Here is a 25,049-nt window from a genome sequence, read left to right as displayed (position 1 = left end):
CACTGGTTTGAGTCCTATCTCACAGGTAGGTTCTTCAGGGTTGCATGGAGAGGCGAGGTATCCAAAGCACATCAACTGAACACAGGGGTTCCTCAGGGTTCAGTTCTTGGACCGCTCCTCTTCTCCATCTACACCACATAATTGGGACCCATCATACAGGCACATGGTTTCTCTAACCATTGCTATGCTGATGACACACAGCTCCACCTCTCATTTCAACCAAATGATCCCACAGTAGCTGCACGTATCTCAAGCTGTCTGGCAGACATCTCCGCATAGATGAAGGAACATCACCTGCAGCTCAACCTGGCAAAGACTGAGCTTCTCGTCCTCCCTGCCAATCTGTCTCTACAGCATGACTTCACTATCCAGCTAGAGTCATCCTCAATCACCCCATCAAGGTCGGTCAGAAATCTTGGAGTAATATTTGATGACCAGCTAACCTTCACAGACCACATTACAAAGACAGCTCAATCATGCAGGTTTGCAATGTATAACATCAGGAAGATCAGGCCTTTCCTAACTGAGCATGCAACACAACTTCTCGTCTAGGCCCTGGTTATTTCTAGGCTCGATTACTGCAATGCTCTTCTGGCTGGACTTCCATCATGTGTTACTAAACCTCTACAAATGATCCAGAATGCTGCAGCCCGCCTTGTCTTCAACGAGCCCAAAAGGGCTCACGTCACTCCTCTGTTCATCTCACTGCATTGGCTACCACTCGCTGCTCGCATCAAATTCAAAGCTTTGACGCTTGCTTACAGATCTACAACAGACTCAGCTCCGTCCTACTTTCACTCCCTACTACAAATCTACATCCCTTCCAGAAGCCTACGATCGGCCAAGGAGCGACGGCTTGTGGTGCCATCACAGCGAGGCACTAAATCACTCTCCAGAACATTCTCATTCACGGTCCCATGCTGGTGGAATGATCTCCCCACCCTCGTCTGTAATGCAGAATCCCTGACATCATTCAAAAGACAACTGAAAACTCAACTCTTCCGTGAGTACTTAACCTAAAAATTAAAAAAAAAAAATCCTTCTCTTTTAAATCTTTCCTTCCCTTTTAAATCTTCCCTTATCTGGCTCTTGCTACTCTGAGCAATGCCTGAACTTTGTATTCTGAGCACTCCTTGCGTTGTTTTTCCCTCTCCACGATGACTCGCTTGCTTAAAGCCCAATTTATACTTCTGCGTCGAACTTACGCCGTAGCTACGCCGTAGGCTGTGCGTAGCGCGCGTACCCTCCGGCGTACCCTGACGTGCACCTCTCCAAAAATGTAACAACGCGTCTATTCTACGCGGACGCAAGCGCTGTGATTGGTCTGCTCAAACCGCTTCCTCGGGTTTCACATGCTCCCTCTGCGTGCGTCAACGCGGACAACGACGCAGAAGTATAAATTAAAACCAAAGCGAAGGCTACGGCGTAGAGGCTCCGGCGTAGGTCCGACGCAGAAGTATAAATCAGCCTTTAGTCCTCAGTTGTAAGTCGCTTTGGATAAAAGCGTCTGCTAAATGACTAAATGTAAATGTTAAAAATTTGAGTTGAAATATTATAAAACTTACTTTTTCCAAGCTGTCTGTACTAAATGCATATAAAAAACTTTGTCAACTGTTTCCCTTACAAATTTAAGAGTTTCCATATAGCCAGCGTTTAACATTTAAATAAACGGGGGGGAAAGCAGGTCTCTTTTTTTCTAATAAAATTACATTTTAATTACTCAGTATTTAAAGGTGACAATACTTAAAACAATGAAAAAGGATCAAAATGGAAGTTACATTTGGTACTTCACAGAGACTTTAGATCAACAAATTCTTCCAATACGAGGGCTACATCACTGCAGTCGCACGTAACCGCCACTCTTTCTCAGGGTGGGAAAAGAGGAATCATTTGCAAGAATAACTGATTTATTGAAAATCATCAAAATCAAATCAAATTTTATTTATAAAGCACATTTAAAATTGGTAAATTTAAAATTTAAATCAATATAAAACCAGTGGGGCTCGACAGCCTTAAGGCTGATTTATACTTCTGCGTCGGACCTACGCCGGAGCCTCTACGCCGTAGACTACGCTTTGGTTTTAATTTATACTTCTGCGTCGTTGTCCGCGTTGACGCACGCAGAGGGAGCATGTGAAACCCGAGGAAGCAGTTTGAGCAGACCAATCACAGCGCTTGCGTCCGCGTAGAATTGACGCGTTGTTACATTTTTGGAGAGGTGCACGTCAGGGTACGCCGAAGGGTACGCGCGCTACGCACAGCCTACGGCGTAGCTACGGCGTAAGTTCGACGCAGAAGTATAAATTGGGCTTTAAGGCTGATTTATACTTCTGCGTCGGACTTACGCCAGAGCCTCTACGCCGTAGCCTACGCTTTGATTTTAATTTATACTTCTGCGTCGTTGTCCGCATTGACGCAGCATGTGAAACCCGAGGAAGCGGTGTGAGCAGACCAATCACAGAGCTTGCGTCCGCATAGAATTGACGCGTTGTTACATACAGAGGTGCACGTCAGGTTACGCCGAAGGGTACGCGCGCTACGCACAGCCTACGGCGTAGCTACGGCGTAAGTTCGACGCAGAAGTATAAATTGGGCTTTAGTCAAACGGGTTGGCGCGTATGGTTGGGTTGCGGAGAGATTGTGGTTAGGTCTCAGCAGCAAGAGGGAAGTAGAGGTCAGTAAGCTGGGGTGAGTTGAGTGGGGGACGGAGGGGGGTGACTCTGGGACGCCAGAGTCACTGTCGAGCCCTCTTGAGGTGTCGTGGGCTAGTCGACGAAACACTGAGGACGGAAGGTGCCCACTTGAAGACCCTAGAGATGTTCGCTACTCCGCTCAATCCAGAGGGTTGTTATGGGGGGACCGCACTGTGGTTGCAGCCGTTGTGTGTGCTGACGCGCAAATACACTATTAACAGAAGGAGATTCACGTCACCAGATGGAAAGAAGCGTAAATGGATGGAGAAGCATAGGTTACTGTAAAGCTACGTCTTAGTTGGTGCTTATCTTGGCGAAAGCCGAGTACAAATCAGCATGAAGTTTTAACATCTACTCTCGTGTAATGGAAATCATCGACCTTGGTTGTCCAAAGTGCTGTACATGAAAGAAAAACAGAAAAGGCAAAGATGGATAGAAAATTTTTAATAAGATAAAATTGAAGACAAGAAACGCAGTAGAATTACAAAGAATTGAAAGCACAAGAGAAAAGATGGGTTTTAAGCAAATGTGGAAGCAGTTCTGACATGTAGTGGCAGGTTATTCCACAACTTAGGGCCAGCCACTGCAAAAGCTCGATCACCTCTGCATTGTAAGCAAGATCGAGGGACAGACATCTATGTATCAAAAGGCATACAAAAACAGGAACACAGGGAGGAATAATATATATCATATATTTGAATATATTCAGCATCATATTCAAAACAGCATCTAAATACATGAAAAAAACTCTATAACAATTAGATGAATACAAGCACTACAGATTGTTTTTTTCACCAGTAAGGGGGACCCATAAACGTTCAAGTGGTGTAACTTCACCAAACATTAATAAAAAACAGTCCAAAATCTTCTCCAGCAGTTTTGCTGTCCGTTGTCGACTTTGTTGAGTTTGACCATTTTGATGTTCCCCTGTAGAACTTTCTTTAAATTCCCTCTTTTTTAAATAGAGATATTATAGGAAGATATTTATTTTAACATGCAAGCTTTTTACATTTCTTACACATATAGAAATATAAAACAGCAGTTTAACATTTACAAAATTATAGGCTAAAAAAATAGGCTCCTTCTAAAAAAAACAATGTAACCCGAAACAATATAATCTGAACAGGAACTGTGAAAGACTGTACAAAAAACATGTGGTTTCCTAATGCTTTAACAAAGTGTTCCTTTAGTAAAATACCTTTTCAACTGAACTGGTCAAAACAAGTCGGTGAGACTCTGACAAAATACTGACTGCATTTTAGAACCTCAAAGGAAAGAATTTAAAATGGAAAAATTTGACATTTTCTTAAAATAAAATCACAGATCCTGCTAATCCAAGACATTCATGTTTCTGTGAGCGTTGTGCTATTAACGAAAACACAAAAGCAAAATTGCAATAATAAACTAAACTACAACTTGAAAATTACCATGTTTTATTTTAGATTTTACTTTTTTTAGTATATCAAAATATATGCAATAGTATATCAAAATATATGCAATATGTATAATATATTGCATATATTTTGATATATCTAGTCTTGTATAATATATTGCATATATTTTGATACAATTTAATATTTAGTTTACTAGTTTAATATTTGTATCATACTAGAATAATTAACACTGAAAGCTAAAACTAAAAAAAATTGTAGAAAGAGTTTACTTGTAAATTGCTTTCACAATTAATTACAAAGAAATGTCAAATTGAGTTAAACTTGACATTTTGAAAAGTAGAAAGTTTCGAATGGTATTTTCTTTTAAAACTAACTTCAATAATCTTTGTTTTTTTTTAAATCTTTACTTTTACAGTGTGTCGCAGAGTGAAACCTAATCTGAAAGGACTGATTGAAAATAAAACAGAAATAACTCTGACTATAACACATCCTCTAGTCTTGTATAATCTGCATAGAATCCGGGGCATTCTTCTTACTGCCGAGCGCAAGTGCGTCAACCTCCACAATCCAACAGTGACTAATATGACAGACGCTTGTGGTTTAGTATCCGGTCTTTGGTGGCTGCATGTAGGTAGGGTTATAGGAAGGCTGTTCGAAGAGATTACTCTGGGGCCGGGTAAGCACTACCGGGCTGGGCAGGGGGCATCATGAGGTACGTGGCCTGACTTCTGTCATATGGAGCCTGAACAGTGGGATATCCAGGGTTTGCTGTAAATGCAAAAAGACACAAATTATTTTCAAGGAAAATATCAGTTCATTGTCTCAATCTGTCTAGTACTAGCCGAGGCAGGGGTTGCACGACTACTGATTTCTCCTAGTTAGTTGCAAAACAATAGTTACTTGAGTGCCTGTGATTTGTTACAGTTTAAAAAAAAGACACAAAATAAAAAACAGTACATGCCAACAAGTGTTTATTAATTGACAGCCCAACAGTTATGTCTTACTTGTATAGTAAAAAGATGGCACACTTCATTTGCACTTACAGTTAGCCGGTTATTATTATACATCATTCGCATCCTCATATACAGTGCATCCGGAAAGTACTCACAGTGCTTCACTTTTTTTCACATTTTTTTATATACAGCCTTATTCCAAAATGGATTAAATTCATTATTTTCCTCAAAATTCTACAAACAGTACCCCATAATGACAACATGAAATAAGTTTGTTTGAAATCTTTGCAAATTTATAAAATAAAATAAAACGGGAAAAAAAATCACATGTACACAAGTATTCACAGCCTTTGCTCAATACTTTGTCGAAGCACCTTTCACACAGATTACAGCCTCAAGTCTTTTTGAGCATGATGCTACAAGCTCAGCACACCTATTTTTGAGCAGTTTCTCCAATTCTTCAGGTTGGATGGGGAGCGTCAGTGCACAGTCATTTTCAGATTTCTCCAGAGATGTTCAATCAGGATCAAGTCTGGGCTCTGGCTGGGCCACTCAAGGACATTCACAGAGTTGTCCCGTAGCCACTCTCCTTTGTTATCTTGGCTATGTGCTTAGGGTCGCTGTCCGGTTGGAAGATGAACCGTTGCCCCAGTTTGAGGTCCAGAGCGCTCTGGAGCAGGTTTTCATCAAGGATGTCTCTCTGCATTGCTGCATTCATCTTTTCCTTCAATCCTGACTAGTCTCCCAGTTCCTGCCGCTGAAAAACATCCCCACAGCATGATGCTGCCACCACCATGCTTCACTGTAGGGATGGTATTGGCGAGGTGATGAGCGGTTCCTGGTTTCCTCCTGACATGACGCTTTCGATTCAGGTCAAAGAGTTCAATCTTTGTTTCTCATGGTCTGAGAGTCCTTCAGGTGCCTTTTGGCAACTCCAGACGGACTGGCATGTGCCTTTTACTGAGGAGTGGCTTCCGTCTGGCCACTCTACCATACAGGCCTGATTGGTGGAGTGATGTAGATATGGTTGTTTTTCTGGAAGGTTCTCCTCTCTCCACAGAAAAACGCTGAAATTCTGTAAGAGTGATCTGTTCTTGATCACCTCCTCGACTAAGGCCCTTCTCCCCCGATCGCTCAGTTTGGCCGGGCGGCCAGCTCTAGGAAGAGTCAGAGTAGTTCTGAACTTCTTCCATTTACGGATAATGGAGGCCACTGTGCTCATCGGGACCTTCAATGCTTCAGAAATGTTTCTGTACCCGTCCCCAGATCTGTGCTTTGATACAGTCCTGTCTCAGAGGTCTACAGACAATGTCTTGGACTTCATGGCTTAGTTTGTGCTCTGACATGCACTGTTAACTGTGGGACCTTATATAGACAGATGTGTGTATTTCCAAATCATGTCCAATCAACTGAATTTACCACAGGTGGACTCCAATCAAGTTAGTAGAAACATCTCAAGGATGCACCTGAGCTCAATTTTGAGTGACATGGTAAAGGCTGTGAATACTTATGTACATGTCATTTTGTATTTTAAATACATTTTCAAAGATTTCGAACTAACTTCTTTCACGTTGTCATTACTACATTCACCATGTTGTCATTATGCAGTCGTGACGTAATGGTTAGTTAGAGAGTCAGACATGTAGCCTGAGGTGCACTTGAGCAAGGCTCAAATTTTGGAATCCACTGCTGCTTCAATGTATATGTAATGAGTGATTATAATCAAGGTATTAATCGACATGTTTACTTCTAAATATCAAATGAGTTGAATGACTTCTCTGGAGATTTTACTTTGTTGTAGGACTCAAGACTGGTTGCGCCCTGAAACTAAGCAGGGCTGAGCCTGGTCAGTACCTGGATGGGAGACCTCCTGAGAAAACCAGGTTGCTGCTGGAAGAGGTGTTAGTGAGGCCAGCAGAAGCTCACCCTGTGGTCTGTGTGGGTCCTAACGCCCCAGTATAATGACGGGGACACTGTACTGTCAAAGAGCACCGTCCTTTGGATGAGACGGTAAACCGAGGTCCTGACTCTCTGTGGTCATAAAAAATCCCAGTAGGGGTGTAACCCCGGCATCCTGGCCAAATTTGCCCCTTGGCCTCTGTCCATCATGGACTCTAATCATCCCCATATACTGATTGGCTTCATCACTGTCTCCTCTCCACCAGTAAGCTGGTGTGTGGTGGGTGTTCTGGCGCACTATGGCTGCCGTCACATCATCCAGGTGGATGCTGCACATTGGTGGTGGTTGAGGAGATCGCCCCTTCCATATGTGAAGCGCTTTGAGTACCCAGAAAAGCGCTATATAAATGTAATGAATTATTATTATTATAGAAGTTACCAGTGTGATTACTGAAATGTTCTTTTAATGTATTCTTTAATGTCTGTATTTGATATCTGAATGCAGTAACATTGCTTGCTTATTTAGCCCAGCTTCCAGATATTAAATATGGACTTGTTTTGTGTTTGAGAAAGGTCTTCAACGTGTTAAAACTTATAGGGGTCATTGAAGCCAATAGTTTAAGGCAGTGGTTCTCAACTCCAGTCCTCGGGACCCACTGCTCTGCACATTTTTTATGTCTCCTTATTTAACACACCTGATTCAGATCACTAGCTCGTTAGGAGTGACTCCTTGATCTGAACTGAGTGTGTCAGGTAATGCCTGGCTCACACTACAGGAGTTTTAGGCCAATTTATGCCCGATTTCCCCCTCCCGAGAATCGGAGAAAATATCTTGTTGAGGACCTCGATCGGTTCCGATGTTCGGCGCAGATTATCTGGTAATGTGAGGCGTTCACAGATCGAATCTTGCACCTCCCGATCTGCTCTCACACAAATCGGGGTCGCCCCGATCATATCAAACATGTTTGATATTTATCGGGATGAGCAAGATTGTGATTACGTCAGTATTGTCACAATAGCCAATAAGAAACAAGTAGGGCTGTCGTGGTGAAGGAATGAGGTAATTTTGAGTGACTCATCAGCGTGATATGCACATAGACTGTAAAAAAGGATAAGCGGTATTACCTTTATTTATTATCTTTATTTATTTATTTATTGCTAAATAAAAGTGTTACACTGTTGTCGGCAGGCACGAAGACTAGTACATGTTCAGTAATGAAACCGAAACAAAAGAAAGTGGAGTAAACAGAAGATACAGTGTCAAAATAAGGGTCCACATAGTATAACAGAACATAAACCTGACACAAGCTTGTTAGATCATTGTTATATAACAGTCAGTTCCGATCCTGTAATCTCACCAAACGAGAGGCTTTCTGCTGATATTTCACCAGTATCGTCATTGCTCGTCTCTGCGTGTTATAGACAGGCTGTCACTCAGTCCAGTTACACAGTTAGGCCACTAGGTGGCGGCAAGATACTGCCTTTGAGTGAGTCATAACAAGAAATTCGGATTCATTCTAATATATAAGTAATGAAACAAGCTGTTAATTATTTTAACATTTAATTTTAACTTTGAGCTCCACTTTATAAGGCTCAGCTGCCCATTCCGGCGCATGGGCAAGGCAACGCTGAAGCTGACAAGTCACCTCATAGAGATGACGCCATTCATTAGAAATATCCTTAAATGTTAAAAGGATGATTTTTTTTTTTTAAGATTTCGCTTTCCTTGGTCACGGCATATTTTTCAAATATGACTTGATCTGAAGGACAGATATTTAGTTTACATCCACTTTTCCGCTTCCGATCTGTTGCGTGAGATCACGTGATCATGGTGGAATCATATCTGGCATGATAATCTTATTAACATTTTGTAGTGTGTGATGCGCCATGATTTTCAAATCTTGTAGTGTGAGCATGTTTAAGATTTGAGGGAAGAAAATCTGCAAAGATTCTCCTTAAGTGTGTGGTGCAAGCAGATTTCAAAATCGGTTAGGATTTTAAAACTCCTGTAGTGTGAGCCAGGCATAAGAGAGACATACAAAATGTGCAGAGCAGTGGGTCCCGAGGACTGGAGTTGAGAACCACTGGTTTAAGGGACCATTTCTTTGTTAAAGCCTTACTTTTCCGTTAGACTAAAGTTTAGCTATCCTTGAGAGAAAGAACGCATTATCTAGATGTTTTGAGAGGACTCTCCTGTTTATAGTTAGAGCCTGGCCAAATCCAACCTTGGAAAAGCTGTGTGTTGGTGTGTGTGTTAGTCTTCTTGGTTGCAGGTTAAGGAACCACTGGCATTATTGGAGATGAACTGAATTGATGTTCGAGACAGGCTGGCGGCCAGCAACCCAAATCTGCGACCTGGAAGGTCATGACTAGCCTAACTTCAGGGTCTGATTGTCAGCTGCATAATCCATGGAGATATGCTTCAGTCTATCTGTATTTGTGTGGGAAATTACTGTGTTTATCTATTTCTTAGCCAATGAGAATCATTCAACCTGTAAGCAATGACGTAGCTTAGACTTTGAAAATGGTAAAACTGCTGGGATCTTTGTAACTGTAAGCGGGGTGGCCTATGAACTCCTGTGTGAGTTTTGAAGCTGGATTCTGCTGATGAAACAGCAAACTATCTTCAGTAAATCTTTTCTATAATTTATTATAATTCTGACTCCGGGTCTTCGTTCATCATATCTGGTTCTGGGTCTTTAACTGTAAATCCCCTTACAAAGGCTTGCTGGTTTGCTTTAAGTGAATAAAAACAAGAACATCATTATGGTTTTTGTACACTCGAATACTCAATGGATTCCGACAGCTGTGACTACTGGTGAAAGTATTCGACTATTCAACCAACCAGTGAAAGCAATCTCTAGTACAGGGGTGCAAAACTCAGCTCTATGCTGCATGCACACCACATGCTACAAGTTGTAGCTCTCAAAAAATTACCAGTGTAAACGTTGTAATTACAAGTTCTACATGTACGTGAAGGCTTTTTACAGTTGGCGTGAACGCACCTTTAGCTTCAACCCTAATTAAACTCACCTGATTCAGCTGATCAAGCAGGCTTATTTATGTTGGAACAGGGTTGGAAGTTTTTCTCCCCTGATCTAGTGCTAGGTCTTCTCACCTGCCATGTTATATGAGGGTGGGGGTCCTGGTGCGTATGGCTGTCCCGGATATGGTCCCGTCTGCATAGGCTGAGCGCCGTAACCCGGTTGAGTCGGCACAGGCTGGTATGCTGGATACTGAGCTGGCTGCATGACCGGCTGCTGCTGCTGCTGCTGCTGAATGGATTGTGTATTCATGACTGTGGTTATATGTGCTCCTGCCACAGCTGGGGGAAAAATAAGAGAGAGAATTTTTTTTTATGATTCTTATAATTTGAATACCAGCCTAAACGTTCTATTTACACTAAAACACTTACGTCTGGGTTTTCTGCACATATTATACATACAGCAGCAGGGGCAGCAGCAGCAGGCGATGAACACAATGCATGTCACCACAGTCCCTATTATTCCTAAAACAATGATGAGGACATCACTGTTTTGGCTGTTGGACAGATTATGAAAAAATATGAAGCAAAAGCATTATATACACTCTTTATCATGTTCTAGTATATTTCATCTATAAAATGGTGTTTATACATTATAATTTTATTTCTTGATCATTTTATTAATTTGTTTTATTTAAATGTTATTTATTTATTATTTATTTTCCTATAGACTGGACATTTGAATTCACTTCTACACTCTTAAAAATAAAGATTCTTTATTGGTATCTATTGTTTCACACAAAGTGGCTGTTGTAACGTTGCTGCGTGTCAATCTTGGAGATGCATCTTGCAAACTGCAGTTCAATAAAACAACCACAACCTCTGCAGGAAATGACATATGTGATCCGACACACGGAGAGACAAAACCTCAAGTGACATTTATACAAAACATACAAAAACAAAACAACAAAAATTTCGATGATAAGGTTTTAGGTTTCAGATTAACCTCAACCATTAGATTAAAACTACTAACATTTCAGAAGAAATCACCATGACTTTACGCTTCATCGATTTTTCACTAGTTAACAGTTACAGATTATGAGGGAGAAATGAAAGCAATAACTGACCCCAAAATGAAAAGTATGTTCTTTTTAAACACTTTCAAAATTTCTCCTGTTTTGTGTAGGGGTGAGTGTGTCACAACCTATGTGGAGCTAGTTGTGACACACTTTTTTAAAATACCTCCACACATGCCAGCATGACGAAACTTAGTGTATTTACTAGTTGCCATTTTAACACTATATAGATAAAAAATGTGCCAAAATTCAGAAATCTTTGGAATATATCACTGAACATTTATTTAACCTTCGTTGACCGATGCAGGTAAAGCTGCAGCTTTGATTTTATTGGTCTTGAGTGCGGCTTTTGATACAATAGTCTATAGACCATGTGATTCTCATAAAGCGGTTATCCCAATTGGTTGGAATACGTGGGACAGTTTTAAAGTGGTTCAAGTCTTCTTACTGATAGAGCATTCTCAGTGAAGTATGGTAACTTTGTTTCAACAACAGTGCCTGTCACTTGTGGGGTTATGTTATTGGCCTCATTTTCTTTTCTTTATATGTTTCACCTGGGTTAGATTTTTTTAAGAATATGGCATGTCTTACCATACGCTGACGATACACAAAGTTATCTCCCTTTGAAATCAGGAGAGAATTGTGGTTCGTTCTTACTCACTGTTGGCATGTCTGAAGGAGGTTAAGAGCTGGATGACCCATAATTTGGATCAGTTCAACCAGAGTAAAACTGAGATTATGCTTTTTGGCATATTTTGGCACATGGTCAGACTATTGCCATGATGACCAAGTAAAAAATGTAGGTGTTGTGTTTGACCCAGAGCTGATATTTGATAAGAAAATTAAAGCTTTTGTTATGAGTTGCTTTTTTCAGATTAGGGCTATTGCACGTTTAAAGCCTAAACTGTTGAAAAAAGATTTAGAAAAGGTTATTAATGCTTTTGTTCTGTCTCGCTTTGACTATTGCAATGTTTTGAATGTGGGGTCCTGTCAGACCACTATATCACACTTGCAATTAGTTCAGAATGTGGCGGCATGGCTGCTGGTGGGTGCTAAGAAAAGTCTTCACATTTCTTCTATTTTAGCTTCTCTCAGGTGGCTACCAGTGGATTTCAGGATAAAATATAAAACTCTGCTGTATGTTTTTAAATCAGTGTATGGGATAGCTCCTGCTTATCTGAACTTATTGCTCTTCATCAAGCACCTAGGTCTTATTAGAACTATGAGGCCCCTATTAGAACTATGCTATTCTATTCAATACTTTATGAATTCTATTAAAAACCATGAGAAAAAGGTGAATAAATACTGAGAGTCAATGTTCGGAAGATTTTAAACTATGCTGTATAGCCTAGCTGTTTATTTTTAATTAGGCTATGCCATTGTTTTATATGAAAACGTTTATAATTGTATTTTAGTGAGAAAATATTTTAGTTTGTCTTGGATAATTTAGATCAGATAACATTTTAAGCTGTCATATGGCCATATTACAATGTGCTCCACAAGTCACACCCTGTTATTACATTTCACTTGTATTTCAATGTATTAATAAAACAAAATCACATAATTTTAGGCTACTAGAAGAGATAATCATACGAGTTTTGAACGGCACGAGTATGTGGAAAAATGACTTTTGTGTCTGAAAGACATTTGTATTAAGTCTGAAACGACTTAAAATTACTTACATGTTGCACACGAATTGTTCTGGCGCGGTTAACTTAAGATCGTTGAAGGGGCAGCAGAATCTGTTATCGCAATCCCCACAGCAATGCTGGGACACCAGCCCTAACACTCTATGGCAGTTTATCGATGGCTTGTACTCGTGATCGCTGGTGAAGTAGGCGAAACAGTAATTGTCATCATCACCAAAACCTTACAGAACAGGGGAAATGTGGCACATTACAAATACAAACAAATGATAAATTGTAAAGTCTCAGATAAACTGAATTTAAAGTAAAAGTGTAAGTGCTGATTAATTTATTTATTTATAAAACTGAAAATGAACAATTCAGAAGGAACATTTCAGGTTCTCTGATGGTTGCTTGAGTATTTCACGGAGAACCAAACAGTAGCCATCAGCACTGAGTGGTGGGTCTGCAGCCATCGGTAAACCACTCAAAACAAGTTTAAAGTGTTCCCTTAGATTGTTGTAACACCCCGTCTAACTTACCGACTGTGAATAAACCCGCAGACACGAGCAGAAGAACCGCGACAGAGGAGGCCATAGCTCTTCTTCTGATGAAGCATGCAGCATTACCAAATCCAACTGAGGCTCGTGATTTAAGTAGGCTGGGTAGGTGGGTGAAGCCGATCCTGTTTTACTGTCAACTGTAGTCGCACACTGCTGAAACGAAAGCGAATGAAGAAAAGAAAAACTTGTGTTAAACTTGCCATCGTGTTAAATCTGTAAATCACAAATAATTACTATGAATTTTTGTTGTTGTTCGACTTTAAGACCAAAAATGTGAGAACAAATAAAGAACTAAAAAAAAGTATAATTTAGAGAGCCGTTCAAAACGTAGGCTAAGGCTACTATTATTTGTAATATATTTTCCCCACAAGTGACGATGTTATGTTTAAGCACGGAATCAAAGTATCTGACGGAGTTTTTTTTATTTTTATTGAAATATCAAGATTTACAGACAAACATGGCTGCATAACTTCCTTTTCTTTAGAATAGGATACAAGGACAATATAGTCAGAGGGAGCAGCTCTTAATACAACAAGAATATAAATGTAGTCTTAGTACAAAAATAAAGATATTTGTAAGCAAAATAAACATTTTAATAAATAAACGGTAAGGAATTATAATATAACATGACATAAGGGGAGAATTCAGTCTTTGTTCATCCATTTATCTTAGTTGGGAAGTGTTTTAGGGTATCATATATTTTTTGTGCTTTAGGACCTTTCAAAGTTTTTAAGGATTTTATAAACAGTTTAAATTCCTTTAAAAAAAAAAAAAAAAAAAAAAAACTCCGTGAGATCCTTTGACTCTGACTTCCTGTAATGAGAGCTGTCAATCAAGGTACAAAGATGTCCCTGTGGTTGCGATTACGATGAAAGTGACCAATCATAAGAGGGTCAGTGCCCTCCTTGGTTTCCGCCCCCAAATTGTCAAAAGTCATGTAGACTCGAGGGAGCAGAAATCAGCTGAGCGAGCGCGGTGCGACGGAGTGTGGAGAAGCAGGAAGGCGGTTGGCAACACTGGACTGTGACTGGAGCACTGATGGCAGGAAATGACGGTAGCTCTGGTAGCGACCCGGAAATGGAGGATGAATCATGTAGCGGGAGTGTTGGAGGGAATGAATGGAGTAGAATAGCAAAGCGGAAAAGAAAGAAAACCTATAGCCAAGGATCATTTACGGATAGTGGAAAGGAGGATCATGTGAGTAGGATTGAGGTGGAAGAATTTAAAGTAATGATGACATTCGGGGAAACCGGAATGACATTAAATCCAATTAAACTGACCAAAGCTTTGAAAAGGGTGTTAGGAGAAATAAAGAATGCAAAGATCCTGAGAGATGGAAAGGTGATTATTATGTGTAAAGACGAAAAACAACAAAAGAAGGCGCTGGATATTAATTCAATGCTTGGATATTCGGTAACAAGCACAATGATGACTAGGAAACCATGGTTAAGAGGTGTCATTTATGGAATCCCAACTGATGTTCCTGTTGATAAAATTAAAAGCGCCATTGAAGGGAGCAAGGTCGTTGGAGCAAAAAGGCTCCAATATGGTAAAAATAAAGAAAGGAAGGATAGTCTGTCTGTGATGCTTCAGTTTGATGAAGAAAGAATGCCAGAGAGGATTAAAATAGGATATGTAAGTTAACAAGTAAGACCTTACGTTCCTCCCCCACTAAGATGCTTCAAGTGTCAGAAGTATGGACATGTAAGTGCGGTTTGCAGAGGTAATTTACGATGTGCGAGGTGTGGGGGCGAACATGAATATGGTAAATGTGACATAGGAGCGAAGGCAAAATGCTGCAATTGCGGTGATGAGCATAGTGCTGGATTTGGGGGATGCAGGGTACACAAACATGCGGTGAAAATTCAGAATGTGAGAATTACGGAGGGGCTGACTTATGCTGAAGCCGCAAAGAAAGCAAAACGACATGAACAGAGACAGGGAGAGGTGGTTAGTAAGGAGGGCAATGGAATTGAAATGGTTCAGGTAAAGACAAATGAGGATAAATTGGTGATTGGAAAAATGGAATTCGTGTCATTTATGGTCGAAGTGATAAATTGTTCGGCTCAAACGGAAAGTAGAACAGAAAGAATTAAAATCATTATAAGGGCAGCAGAGAGATACTTGAATGTAGCCGGAGTAACTTCGGAAAAAATAAATGACACGCTTATGGCTAAATCAAGTGTTCAAACTTCATGTGGAAGTACATAATAATTATGGTTTTAACGGTTTTGCAATGGAATGCTAGAAGTATTATTGCAAATGGACCAGAATTTAAGAGGTATGTAGATCAACAAGATAAGAAACCTAATATAATTTGTATTCAAGAAACGTGGTTAAAACCTCACCTAAAATTTGTATTGCAAGGATATAATATAGTAAGGAGAGATAGAGGGGCAGGAAATGGAGGTGGGGTGGCCACTTTTATTAAAAATGATATAGAATATAGAGTCATTAATGAGATCGAAGCATATGAGTTGGTGGTGATAGAAGTATTTGCAGGGAATCAAACTATTCGAATAATAAATTATTATAATCCTTGTAGTAAACTTAGTAAAGAGTTAGAGAAGGTTATTGGGTCAGGAAATCATAAAGTAATTTGGTGTGGAGATTTTAATGCACATAGCACTTTATGGGGAAGTAGTAGTGATGATTATAATGGGGGGGTAGTAGAAGAAATTTTAGACAATAATGGGTTAGTATGTTTAAATGACGGGAGAAACACGAGAATAGATTTGGTTCGTGGAGTTGGGTCAGCAATTGATTTAACATTGGTTTCTGAAGAGATAGCAAATAAATGTATATGGGATGTGTGGGAAGAAAATATTATGGGTAGTGATCACTATATAATTTTAAGTAAGGTAGGGATGAGTGTATTGGAGCATAATGTGTTTTTAGCACCAAGATGGAGATTTAAAAAAGCAAATTGGGAAGTGTATGAGTAGAGGCGAGGTAGAAATAACAGCATTAGATCTAAATGCGATAGAGGATATAGAGGAGTATAATGAGAAAATATGTAAAGTATTGTTTGAGGTAACAGATAGAGTAATAAGTAAAAAGGGATTATGTAAAAAAAGAAAAGCAGTTCCGTGGTGGACAGAAGAATGTAGTATCGCAGTTAGAAATAGGAATAAAGCATTTAGGAAAATTAAAAAAACTAATTTATTTGGAGATTTTATCTATTATAAGAGAGCACTAGCTGAGGTGAGAAGAAAAGTAAGAATAGCTAAAAAGAAGTACTGGAGAGATTGGTGTAACTCAATAGGAGGAGATGTTGACATAAGTGAAATGTGGGGATCAATTAGAAAAATGGGAGGAATATATAGAAATCAGGTTATACCAGTTTTAAAAAATGATGTAGGGAAAATGGCTGTGGCAGATAAAGAAAAGGCTGAAATGCTGGCTAAAGTTTTTGTTAAAGTCCATAGTGATGATAATGTAACAGAGGATATTAAAAAGAACAGAATTAAGAATAAGAGTCAGCATCCAGACGTGTTGATGAAAAGGAAACCTACTGGAGACACCTTAGATGCAGATTTTAGTATTTATGAATTAAAGATGGCTTTAGGGGGAGTCAAACATACATCTCCTGGAAGAGACGATATATGTTATGTAATGATTCAACATTTGTCAGATAGATCATTGAAAGTGATTCTAAATTTATTCAATAAGATCAGGAATACAGGAAAGCTTCCTTCTTCATGGAAACATGGAATAATAATAACCATAGGTAAACCTGGAAAGGATAAATCCAATCCAATTAATTATAGGCCAATTGCACTAACCGCTAATTTATGTAAATTGATGGAAAAAATGATTGTACGTAGATTAAATTATATATTGGAAGTTAAAGGACTTATGTCACCATATCAAAGTGGATTTAGGGCAGGTCGAAATTCTATGGATGCTGTGGTAAGCCTGGAAGCAGATATCAGGAAAGCTCAGGTTAATAAAGAAGTAATGGTAGGGGTGTTATTCGACATCGAGAAAGCTTATGATATGCTTTGGAAAGAGGGACTTTTAATAAAAATTAAATGTATGGGAATTGGAGGAAAGATGTATAATTGGATTATGGACTTTCTTCTTGAAAGAACAATTCAAGTTAGGATAGGAGTAGAGTATTCAGAGATATATAAGATAGAGAACGGAACTCCTCAATGAAGTGTATGCAGCCCAGTTTTATTTAATATTATGATAAATTATGTTTTTTTGTAATATAAAAGGTGATGTAGGAAGAGCATTATTTGCGGATGACGGGGCAATTTGGAAAAGAGGTCGTAATATTGCATGTGTAACACAAAGTATTCAAAAAGCAGTGGATGAAGTAGAGGGGTGGGCAAATAATTGGAGCTTTAGATTATCTGTGGCTAAAACTCAGGTTATATGTTTTACTAATAGGAAAAAAATACCAGAGGTTAAATTAAAGTTGTATAAGCAGGAAATGGAGCAAGTGCCTGTAGTCAAATATCTTGGTGTATGGATGGATTCCAGGATGACTTTTGCTATACATGCTAAAAATCTGATTAAGAAATGTAAAAAAGGAATAAATATATTAAGGTGTTTAACAGGGGTGGAATGGGGAGCTTGTAGGTTATCGTTGAAAAGAATATATAATACTTTAATTAGATCAAGTTTAGATTACGGAAGTATAGTTTACGGATTTGCAAACGAGACTACACTCAAAAAGATTGAAGCGATACAAAATCAAGCTCTAAGAATATGTTGTGGTGCAGTTAGAACATCCCCCATAGCAGCTCTACAGGTAGAAGTTGGTGTTGCTCCGTTAAAACTACGAAGACATAAAATAAGACTGAATTATTGGGTCAATATAAAAGGTCATGAAAAGAATCATCCAGTGAAGGGGGTATTAGAAGAATGCTGGGAACATGGGAACAAAAATATTAAAAGCTTGGGATGGAGTGTTCATAGAGAAGCACAAGAAGCGGGTATTGAAGATTGTGATGTAAGCCCTACAGTGATATTATCCAGAATACCACCATGGTTGTTTCCGGGGCCAATAGTTGACCTTCAAATTCAGATGAAAATTCAAAATAAGAAAGACATCCTAAAGAATATTATAGCACAGCAGTATTTAGATCAGACGTACTCATCATGGGTGCAAATATTTACTGATGGGTCTAAGGATCCTAGCTCTGGAAGAACAGCAGCTGCTGTATATATTCCTAAGTTTAAAATAAGTATCAAGAAAAGAATAACTGACCATATTTCTGTATTTGCAGCTGAATTAGTTGCAATAATGGTTGCACTCCATTGGGTAGAGGATGTAAAACCGAGAGTAGTAGCTATATGTTCTGATTCGATTGCAGCAATCACAAGTCTCGTAAGTGGAAAAAAAGTATTAAGGCAAGACATTATATATGAGATACTTGCTAGTTTGCTAAGAATTAGTAGTGTAAGCTTAATAGTGTTTGTATGGGTTCCTGCTCATGTGGGACTGCAGGCAAATGAAGTGGTAGATAGATTAGCAAAGCAAGCAGTAAAACATAATGAGGTAAATGTGCAAGTGACGTTGAGCAAAAATGAAGTTAAAAGTAAAATAAAAGAATTCATAAAAAATAAATGGCAAGAACAATGGGATAATGAGGAGAAGGGAATAAAGTTGTATAGTATTCAGAAGCAAGTAGGAAATGAAAGAAGTGTTTTTGGGAATAGGAAAGAGGATACAATGGTGTCTCGTATTATTGAACATGTATTAATAAAATGTGTAAAATATGGAGAAGAAAGGGAAGTACTTAAGAGGATAGTAAGGAAATTGGGTGTGGTAGTATTCAATATGAAAAGTTTATTGGGAAAGCAAGTAGAACAAGTTAAAATATATAGTGCGATAATGAAGTATATCAAAGAAATAGGAATAGATTGGAGAATTTGAAGGGTTTTTTGTTTTTTTTTAGGTGACTATTGTTTTCATTTTTTAAGTGCTTCACACTCCAGTCCAGTTGGTGGCGGTAATGCACCGAAAGTTGGTTTGCCAACCGCCATAAAACACCAAACGAAGAAGAAGAAGAAATCAGCTGAGCGAGCAGGAATCCACTCCGCGAGCAGATGCCCGCTGCGCGCGAGCAGGATTCCACTGTACAAGCAGAGTTAACCTGAGAGTATGCCAGGCGCTCGTTCGCAGCTACCTGTACACCTCTCGGTTGTTGAATTTGTGGGCGAGTACTTTTATCATGCCAGCTGAAGGTTCATTTTTGCGCGTGTGAAATAACATAATGTGCTCGTGAGCATGTCTTACACGCTCATAACTTTTGACTAAAAAATAACGCCATAGGACCCAACAAGAATTCATTTTGGCGCTGTTTGACAGTGCGCGCTTCAGGCATAGGCTACGCGCTCAGAAAAAGTGCATCATGTCAGCAGAACGCCAATGATACGTTTACTCGGCAAAGCTTTAAAGCACGAGCAAATAATGAACTTTTGTGCAGTGTACTGTGTGAGTGTAACTCTACCGCTGCATTATGTGATGAATGTAGATACGTCGAGTTTTACAGTATTGGGACGCACGATACTGCCATATTTTAGTTTCCATGCTTATTGTGTTTCCACAACAATATTAGTGAGTACATCTACTGATATGGCCACCATCACAGTGGAGTGTGATGTGTAAAATGAGAACGCCGTGTTCAGTGCAGGAGCAGCACATGCTATAGTGCAGGCCTATTCAAATATTGGCCCGGGGCAAATTTGGCCCGATTGAAATTTATTCTGGCCCGCGGCAGATTAAAAAAATAAAAAAAAGTCTAAAAAAAATCAACGAATCTGCCGCGTGAGCACAGGCAATATTACAGGCAAAGATTCTAGAGCGGAGCACCGTCAGGCCATTTTTACAGCAGAAATGGTAGGAATAATTCTGGCTTTACAATGGATGGAAGAAGTTAAACCCAATAAGGTGATCATCTGTTCAGACTCAATGTCATCACTAGAATGCATTCAGAGTGGAAAGACTAAATGTAGACCGGATCTATTAGATGAAATTAATCAACTCATTTTTAAAATAAACCAACAGAGCATAAGCGTAGGGTTTATATCATAGACAGTAAAAGAAATGGACACAGCGACCCGTTGATTTCAACGGAGAGAGTTGAAGCCGAACATGGGCACTCACTTCCTGATAGCCAAGCGTTCTGCGCAGGCTAAAACTGAGCTTGATGACGTAGATGTCACGTGAGCAACCTGACTGACAGTTGTAAATCTTCTAGTAGCTGTGCCAAGACAAATCTGAATCACCCATAGACAGTCACCCAACGTTAATCGTGCACAGAGACGGTGAAGCGCGACCTGCAGCAACTTTTGGTAAGTATTCTGATTAATTATTTTGTCATTTTGCTTAATATTTATTTATTTAAAATTTAACGTCAGTACGCCTGCGAGACTGTGCGAGCTTCTCCTCCTGTCTATACGGTAATGTCTCTATTGTGCGACATGAAGTCGCGTGGTTATGACGCAATTTTTAGCCTATTTTTACAAGAATGGCTTCTACGGGGCTATAACGTAAGATACAAAGTAATGGAGCCTTTTATACATTGTCGTGTTTCTTTAGAAATAAATAATGGACAAATGAAGTCTTTGGACGCCTCAGATGTAAAGTTATTCGCTGTCAAAGTGACGCCAAAATGAATGGGAGTCAATGGGATGCTAACAGCAGGTGATAGCCAGCTACAATGGCGGCCCCCGGAGGCAGCTTCAACTTCCGGCTGATGGATTACCCCCTTGGGTTTATATGGGTTCCTGCACACAGGGGAATAGAGGGGAACGAGAAGGCAGACACAATGGCGAAGGAAGCTGTTACATCAGAATTGGTTGAACTGGATATCAAATTAAGTAGGTCAGAAATTAAAAGTAGCCTATTATTAAGGACAAAATTAACAGAATGTGGCAGGAGAGATGGGATAAGGAGGAAAAAGGCAGACATTTATATAACATACACAAAGAGGTTACAGCTACTAAAATCAGTGGATTGGAAAGGCAGGAGGAAACATGGATTACTAGACTGAGGATGGGACATACAAGTTTAAATAGTGGATTACATATTATAGGGAAACATCAGACTGGAGTATGTACAAATTGTGGAGCAATAGAAAATGTAAAACACATACTGATAGATTGTATACAATAAACCAGACAAAGGGAAAATATGAAGAGAGCGGTAAAGAAAGAATTAACAATTAAAAATTTATCGAGTATAACCAGCACACAGTCCACAGTTAGGGCGGTTATAACTTTTCTTAAAGGGACACTGTGTAGGTTTTTACGTATTTTATTATCTGAAATCAATATTTTTATTCATAAATATGTCCTCAATGGTGTACAAATACCTCTGCAAATTATCTGACTTATCCTCGTAAATGAAGAATTTATTATCTTTATGTACATGGGACGGGTAGGTTCACGGAGGCTTCCATGTCGTTCCGCCATCTTGAAAAACTATAATAGCAGAGAGGGTCAAAAAGTACCAACCAAACGCGTTTCCACAACGCGTTTTCGTTCAGACTCAGAGCAAGCGTCACGTGACTGAAAGCAGCAGAAACGGAGGAGGAGAGCAGTGAGAGGCGCGTTCCCGGCGGCAAGTTTAAACGGCTGTATTGCACTCCTATGATTGCTGATTGCTTTATTATTTGTAATGGCGGATCATACATATGCCGAGCCACAGGAGAAGACATCCTCGTCCCAAAAAAAGGCCAGACTTGAACGAAAAAGGAAACGTGACCGGAGATTGCATAAAACAAGAGTAAATATCGGGATAGCGTTTTCAAGGTGGAAAGAGCTAATGCAGCAGAAAGATTTCAGAAGAGACGCTGAAGTTGCCTGCTTTCTCCTCGACAGGTAAGTTACAGTCTTAATACATTTTTTTGTCATTGCTTGGTTGTGTACTTTATTATATAGACAGTATAACATTTATAGTTAAAGTTAAACAGGCTCTTTGATGAATAGCAGCTATTGAGTTAGCTATTTGTGATCAGAAGAAAATATTTCTCTCTGTAAGATTTTCTATAGATTTCTTTTTTCCCCAATAAATGATCAATTAGCTCAAGTTGTGAATTTGCTATGTGCATAAGATTGTACAGAGAATTAAAATTAATTTATACTACTGCTAGACACATAAATTGTACAAACCTCGGTCGTTTCTCTTCGCTGCCTTTGGAAACTTTCAATTCTATTTAGATCGTCTCTTGTAGCGGCCGGGCATCTTTGCCGTCGTTGTGTTGACTCTCGCGCTCCTCGTCGTCCATCTCCTCGCCTAGATCCCACTGATCCACTGCTTCTCTGTCCTTTCCCTCTACCTCTCCCTCTCCCTCTTCCTCTCCCTACTGCTGAATCATCCGATGATGATATCTAACAATCACGTAATTTAGAAAATATAACGAATAAAGGCGGCATTACTACTAATTACAACAGTTCATGTTTTTCAGTGTCAGCAACTCATACTGTAACATTCGTTTGTTCGTTGTGTCAAGTTGCTGTTTTTTTTAAGTTACAAACCTGTTCATCTGGAGAAAAACTCGATGAAGTGTTACTACAGTACAAGACATCCTGTCATAGCATTTTTGGTACATAACGGCAACCGTAGATGCAATACGCACTTGAAAAAGCGAGGCTCTGGAGAGCAAAATTCGTTTGAATGCAAAATAATATTTCACCACTGGATGGGGGTATTTCTCACACAGTGTCCCTTTAAAGAAACCCAATTAGCAAGAAGAATTTTTTTTTTTAAATTTTTTTTTTTTTAAGCTGGAGGAGCTGAACACGCAGCGCCAGCTGAAGCAGGTTTTTTATTTAATTATTATTATTATTTTATGACGTCCCAATGTGATCACTCCTCAGTCCAGTAGATGGCGGTAATGCACAATGATTGCAAACTGCCAAATAAAATCTATCGAAGAAGAAGAAGTAGAGCGGAGCATGCATAGACATCATGGGAGCATGCATAGACATCTATATGATATCTATGGGAGCATGTCGTCTCCATGGCAAAGAGTAGGCTATCGGTTGTTAAGTCGTGACGTCACTCCTGACGTTTAGCCTCTTCCGGGTCTAAGCGCTCCGCTCCATAGATATCATATAGAGACTCCGCTCGTCCAGATCAAGGGGGTAATTCATCAGGCGGAAGTTGAAGCTGCCTCCGGGGGCCGCCATTGTAGCTGGCTATCACCTGCTGTTAGCATCCCATTGACTCCCATTCATTTTGGCGTCACTTTGACAGCGAATAACTTTACATCTGAGGCGTCCAAAGACTTCATTTGTCCATTATTTATTTCTAAAGAAACACGACAATGTATAAAAGGCTCCATTACTTTGTATCTTACGTTATAGCCCCGTAGAAGCCATTCTTGTAAAAATAGGCTAAAAATTGCGTCATAACCACGCGACTTCATGTCGCACAATAGAGACATTACCGTATAGACAGGAGGAGAAGCTCGCACAGTCTCGCAGGCGTACTGACGTTAAATTTTAAATAAATAAATATTAAGCAAAATGACACAATAATTAATCAGAATACTTCCAAAAGTTGCTGCAGGTCGCGCTTCGCCGTCTCTGTGCACGATTAACGTTGGGTGACTGTCTATGGGTGATTCAGATTTGTCTTGGCACAGCTACTAGAAGATTTACAACTGTCTAAAAGAAGAATGTCATATACACATATACACAGGATGGTTTCAGGTTGAGTAAATCATGGGCTAATTTTCATTTTTAAGTGAACTATCCTTTTAACTGTATTGTACATGCATGAATTTCTGCATATTTGCTTTCAGAAATCAGATTAAAAAGTTTTTTTTTAAAAAGGTGTGGTGTAATGGGTGTAACTGTTACGAATTTGCGTGGAAGCAAAGGCAGTAGGCGGATCTAAATGCAGCAGTAGACTTTAATTACAGATACAGACAAGATACTCGTGGTACGCACATTAAAACATACATTCAATAACTGACCACGAACAAAAGAGCAGACAGGATTTAAATACACAGACGGGATGAGGGAACAAGACACAGCTGGGGCAAATCAGAACACCGAGCGGGACCATACAACCTAACAAGACAACACACCTGAAACAAGGGACCTAATAATGACATGACTAGAATAACAGACTGGAATAACAGACTACAATTAACAAGGCACAAACTGAATAAGAGAAACCACAAACCAGAAACATGACAAAATGAATAAACACCGTAACATTATCCCCCCCTTCCATAAGGCGCGACCCCGCGCCGAATGAACATCAAATAGGGGCGGGAGGGTGGGCGCCCTGGAGGCTGACGAGGGCGTGGCTTGCCCAGAACAGGAAGCCTCCAGGGCGGAGCAGGACGTGACGGCGGCCAGGGCGGAGCAGGACGAGGCGAAGGCCAGGGCGGAGCAGGACGAGGCGAAGGCCAGGGCGGAGCATGGCGTGGCGAAGGCCAGGGCGGAGCATGGCGTGGCGAAGGCCAGGGCGGAGCATGGCGTGGCGAAGGCCAGGGCGGAGCATGGCGTGGCGAAGGCCAGGGCGGAGCATGGCGTGGCTAAGGCCAGGGCGGAGCATGGCGTGGCAAAGGCCAGGGTGGAGCATGGCGTGGCAAAGGCCAGGGTGGATCATGGCGTGGCAAAGGCCAGGGTGGAGCATGGCGTGGCAAAGGCCAGGGTGGAGCATGGCGTGGCAAAGGCCAGGGTGGAGCATGGCGTGGCAAAGGCCAGGGTGGAGCATGGCGTGGCAAAGGCCAGGGTGGAGCATGGCGTGGCAAAGGCCAGGGCGGAGCACGATGAGATGGTGGCAAGGTCGGAGCAGACTCAGACGAGGATGAGGACCATGTCGACGTCGTCTCCATGGCCCTCGCGGAGTACCTTCTGCCCCCCCCCAAAAAATACTTGGGGA

General features: G+C 40.2%; 1 protein-coding gene across 1 annotated transcript; it reads right to left on the bottom strand.

Annotated features, from left to right (window-relative positions):
- Positions 1–3,122: 3,122 nt before the first annotated feature.
- On the bottom strand, positions 3,123–13,275 carry LOC143735803 (protein shisa-5-like). Its single transcript, XM_077226064.1, has 5 exons — positions 13,166–13,275; positions 12,681–12,867; positions 10,355–10,479; positions 10,058–10,264; positions 3,123–4,855 (listed from the first exon to the last, which is right to left on the bottom strand). Exons 1-5 carry the CDS (start codon positions 13,218–13,220, stop codon positions 4,749–4,751), a joined length of 681 nt encoding a protein of 226 aa, XP_077082179.1. The 5' UTR covers positions 13,221–13,275; the 3' UTR covers positions 3,123–4,748.
- Between the last annotated feature and the right edge of the window lie 11,774 nt (positions 13,276–25,049).

This window comes from Siphateles boraxobius, unplaced genomic scaffold, assembly GCF_051911475.1.
Source record: "Siphateles boraxobius isolate OS27281-9 unplaced genomic scaffold, OSU_SipBor_1 13, whole genome shotgun sequence".
Taxonomy (NCBI): domain Eukaryota; kingdom Metazoa; phylum Chordata; class Actinopteri; order Cypriniformes; family Leuciscidae; genus Siphateles; species Siphateles boraxobius.
Note: the sequence above shows the minus strand (reverse complement) of the source record. Positions and strands in the feature narration are given on the sequence as shown.

Bases quoted from the DNA above. Each gene is read 5' to 3' on its own strand.
- LOC143735803 (XM_077226064.1), bottom strand. From the start codon at position 13,220: ATGGCCTCCTCTGTCGCGGTTCTTCTGCTCGTGTCTGCGGGTTTATTC. The intron at 12,868-13,165 runs GTAAGTTAGACG...CTGTTCTGTAAG, and splicing joins TGCGGGTTTATTCACAGTCG to GTTTTGGTGATGATGACAAT. The intron at 10,265-10,354 runs GTAAGTGTTTTA...TTTTTCCCCCAG, and splicing joins TATGTGCAGAAAACCCAGAC to CTGTGGCAGGAGCACATATA.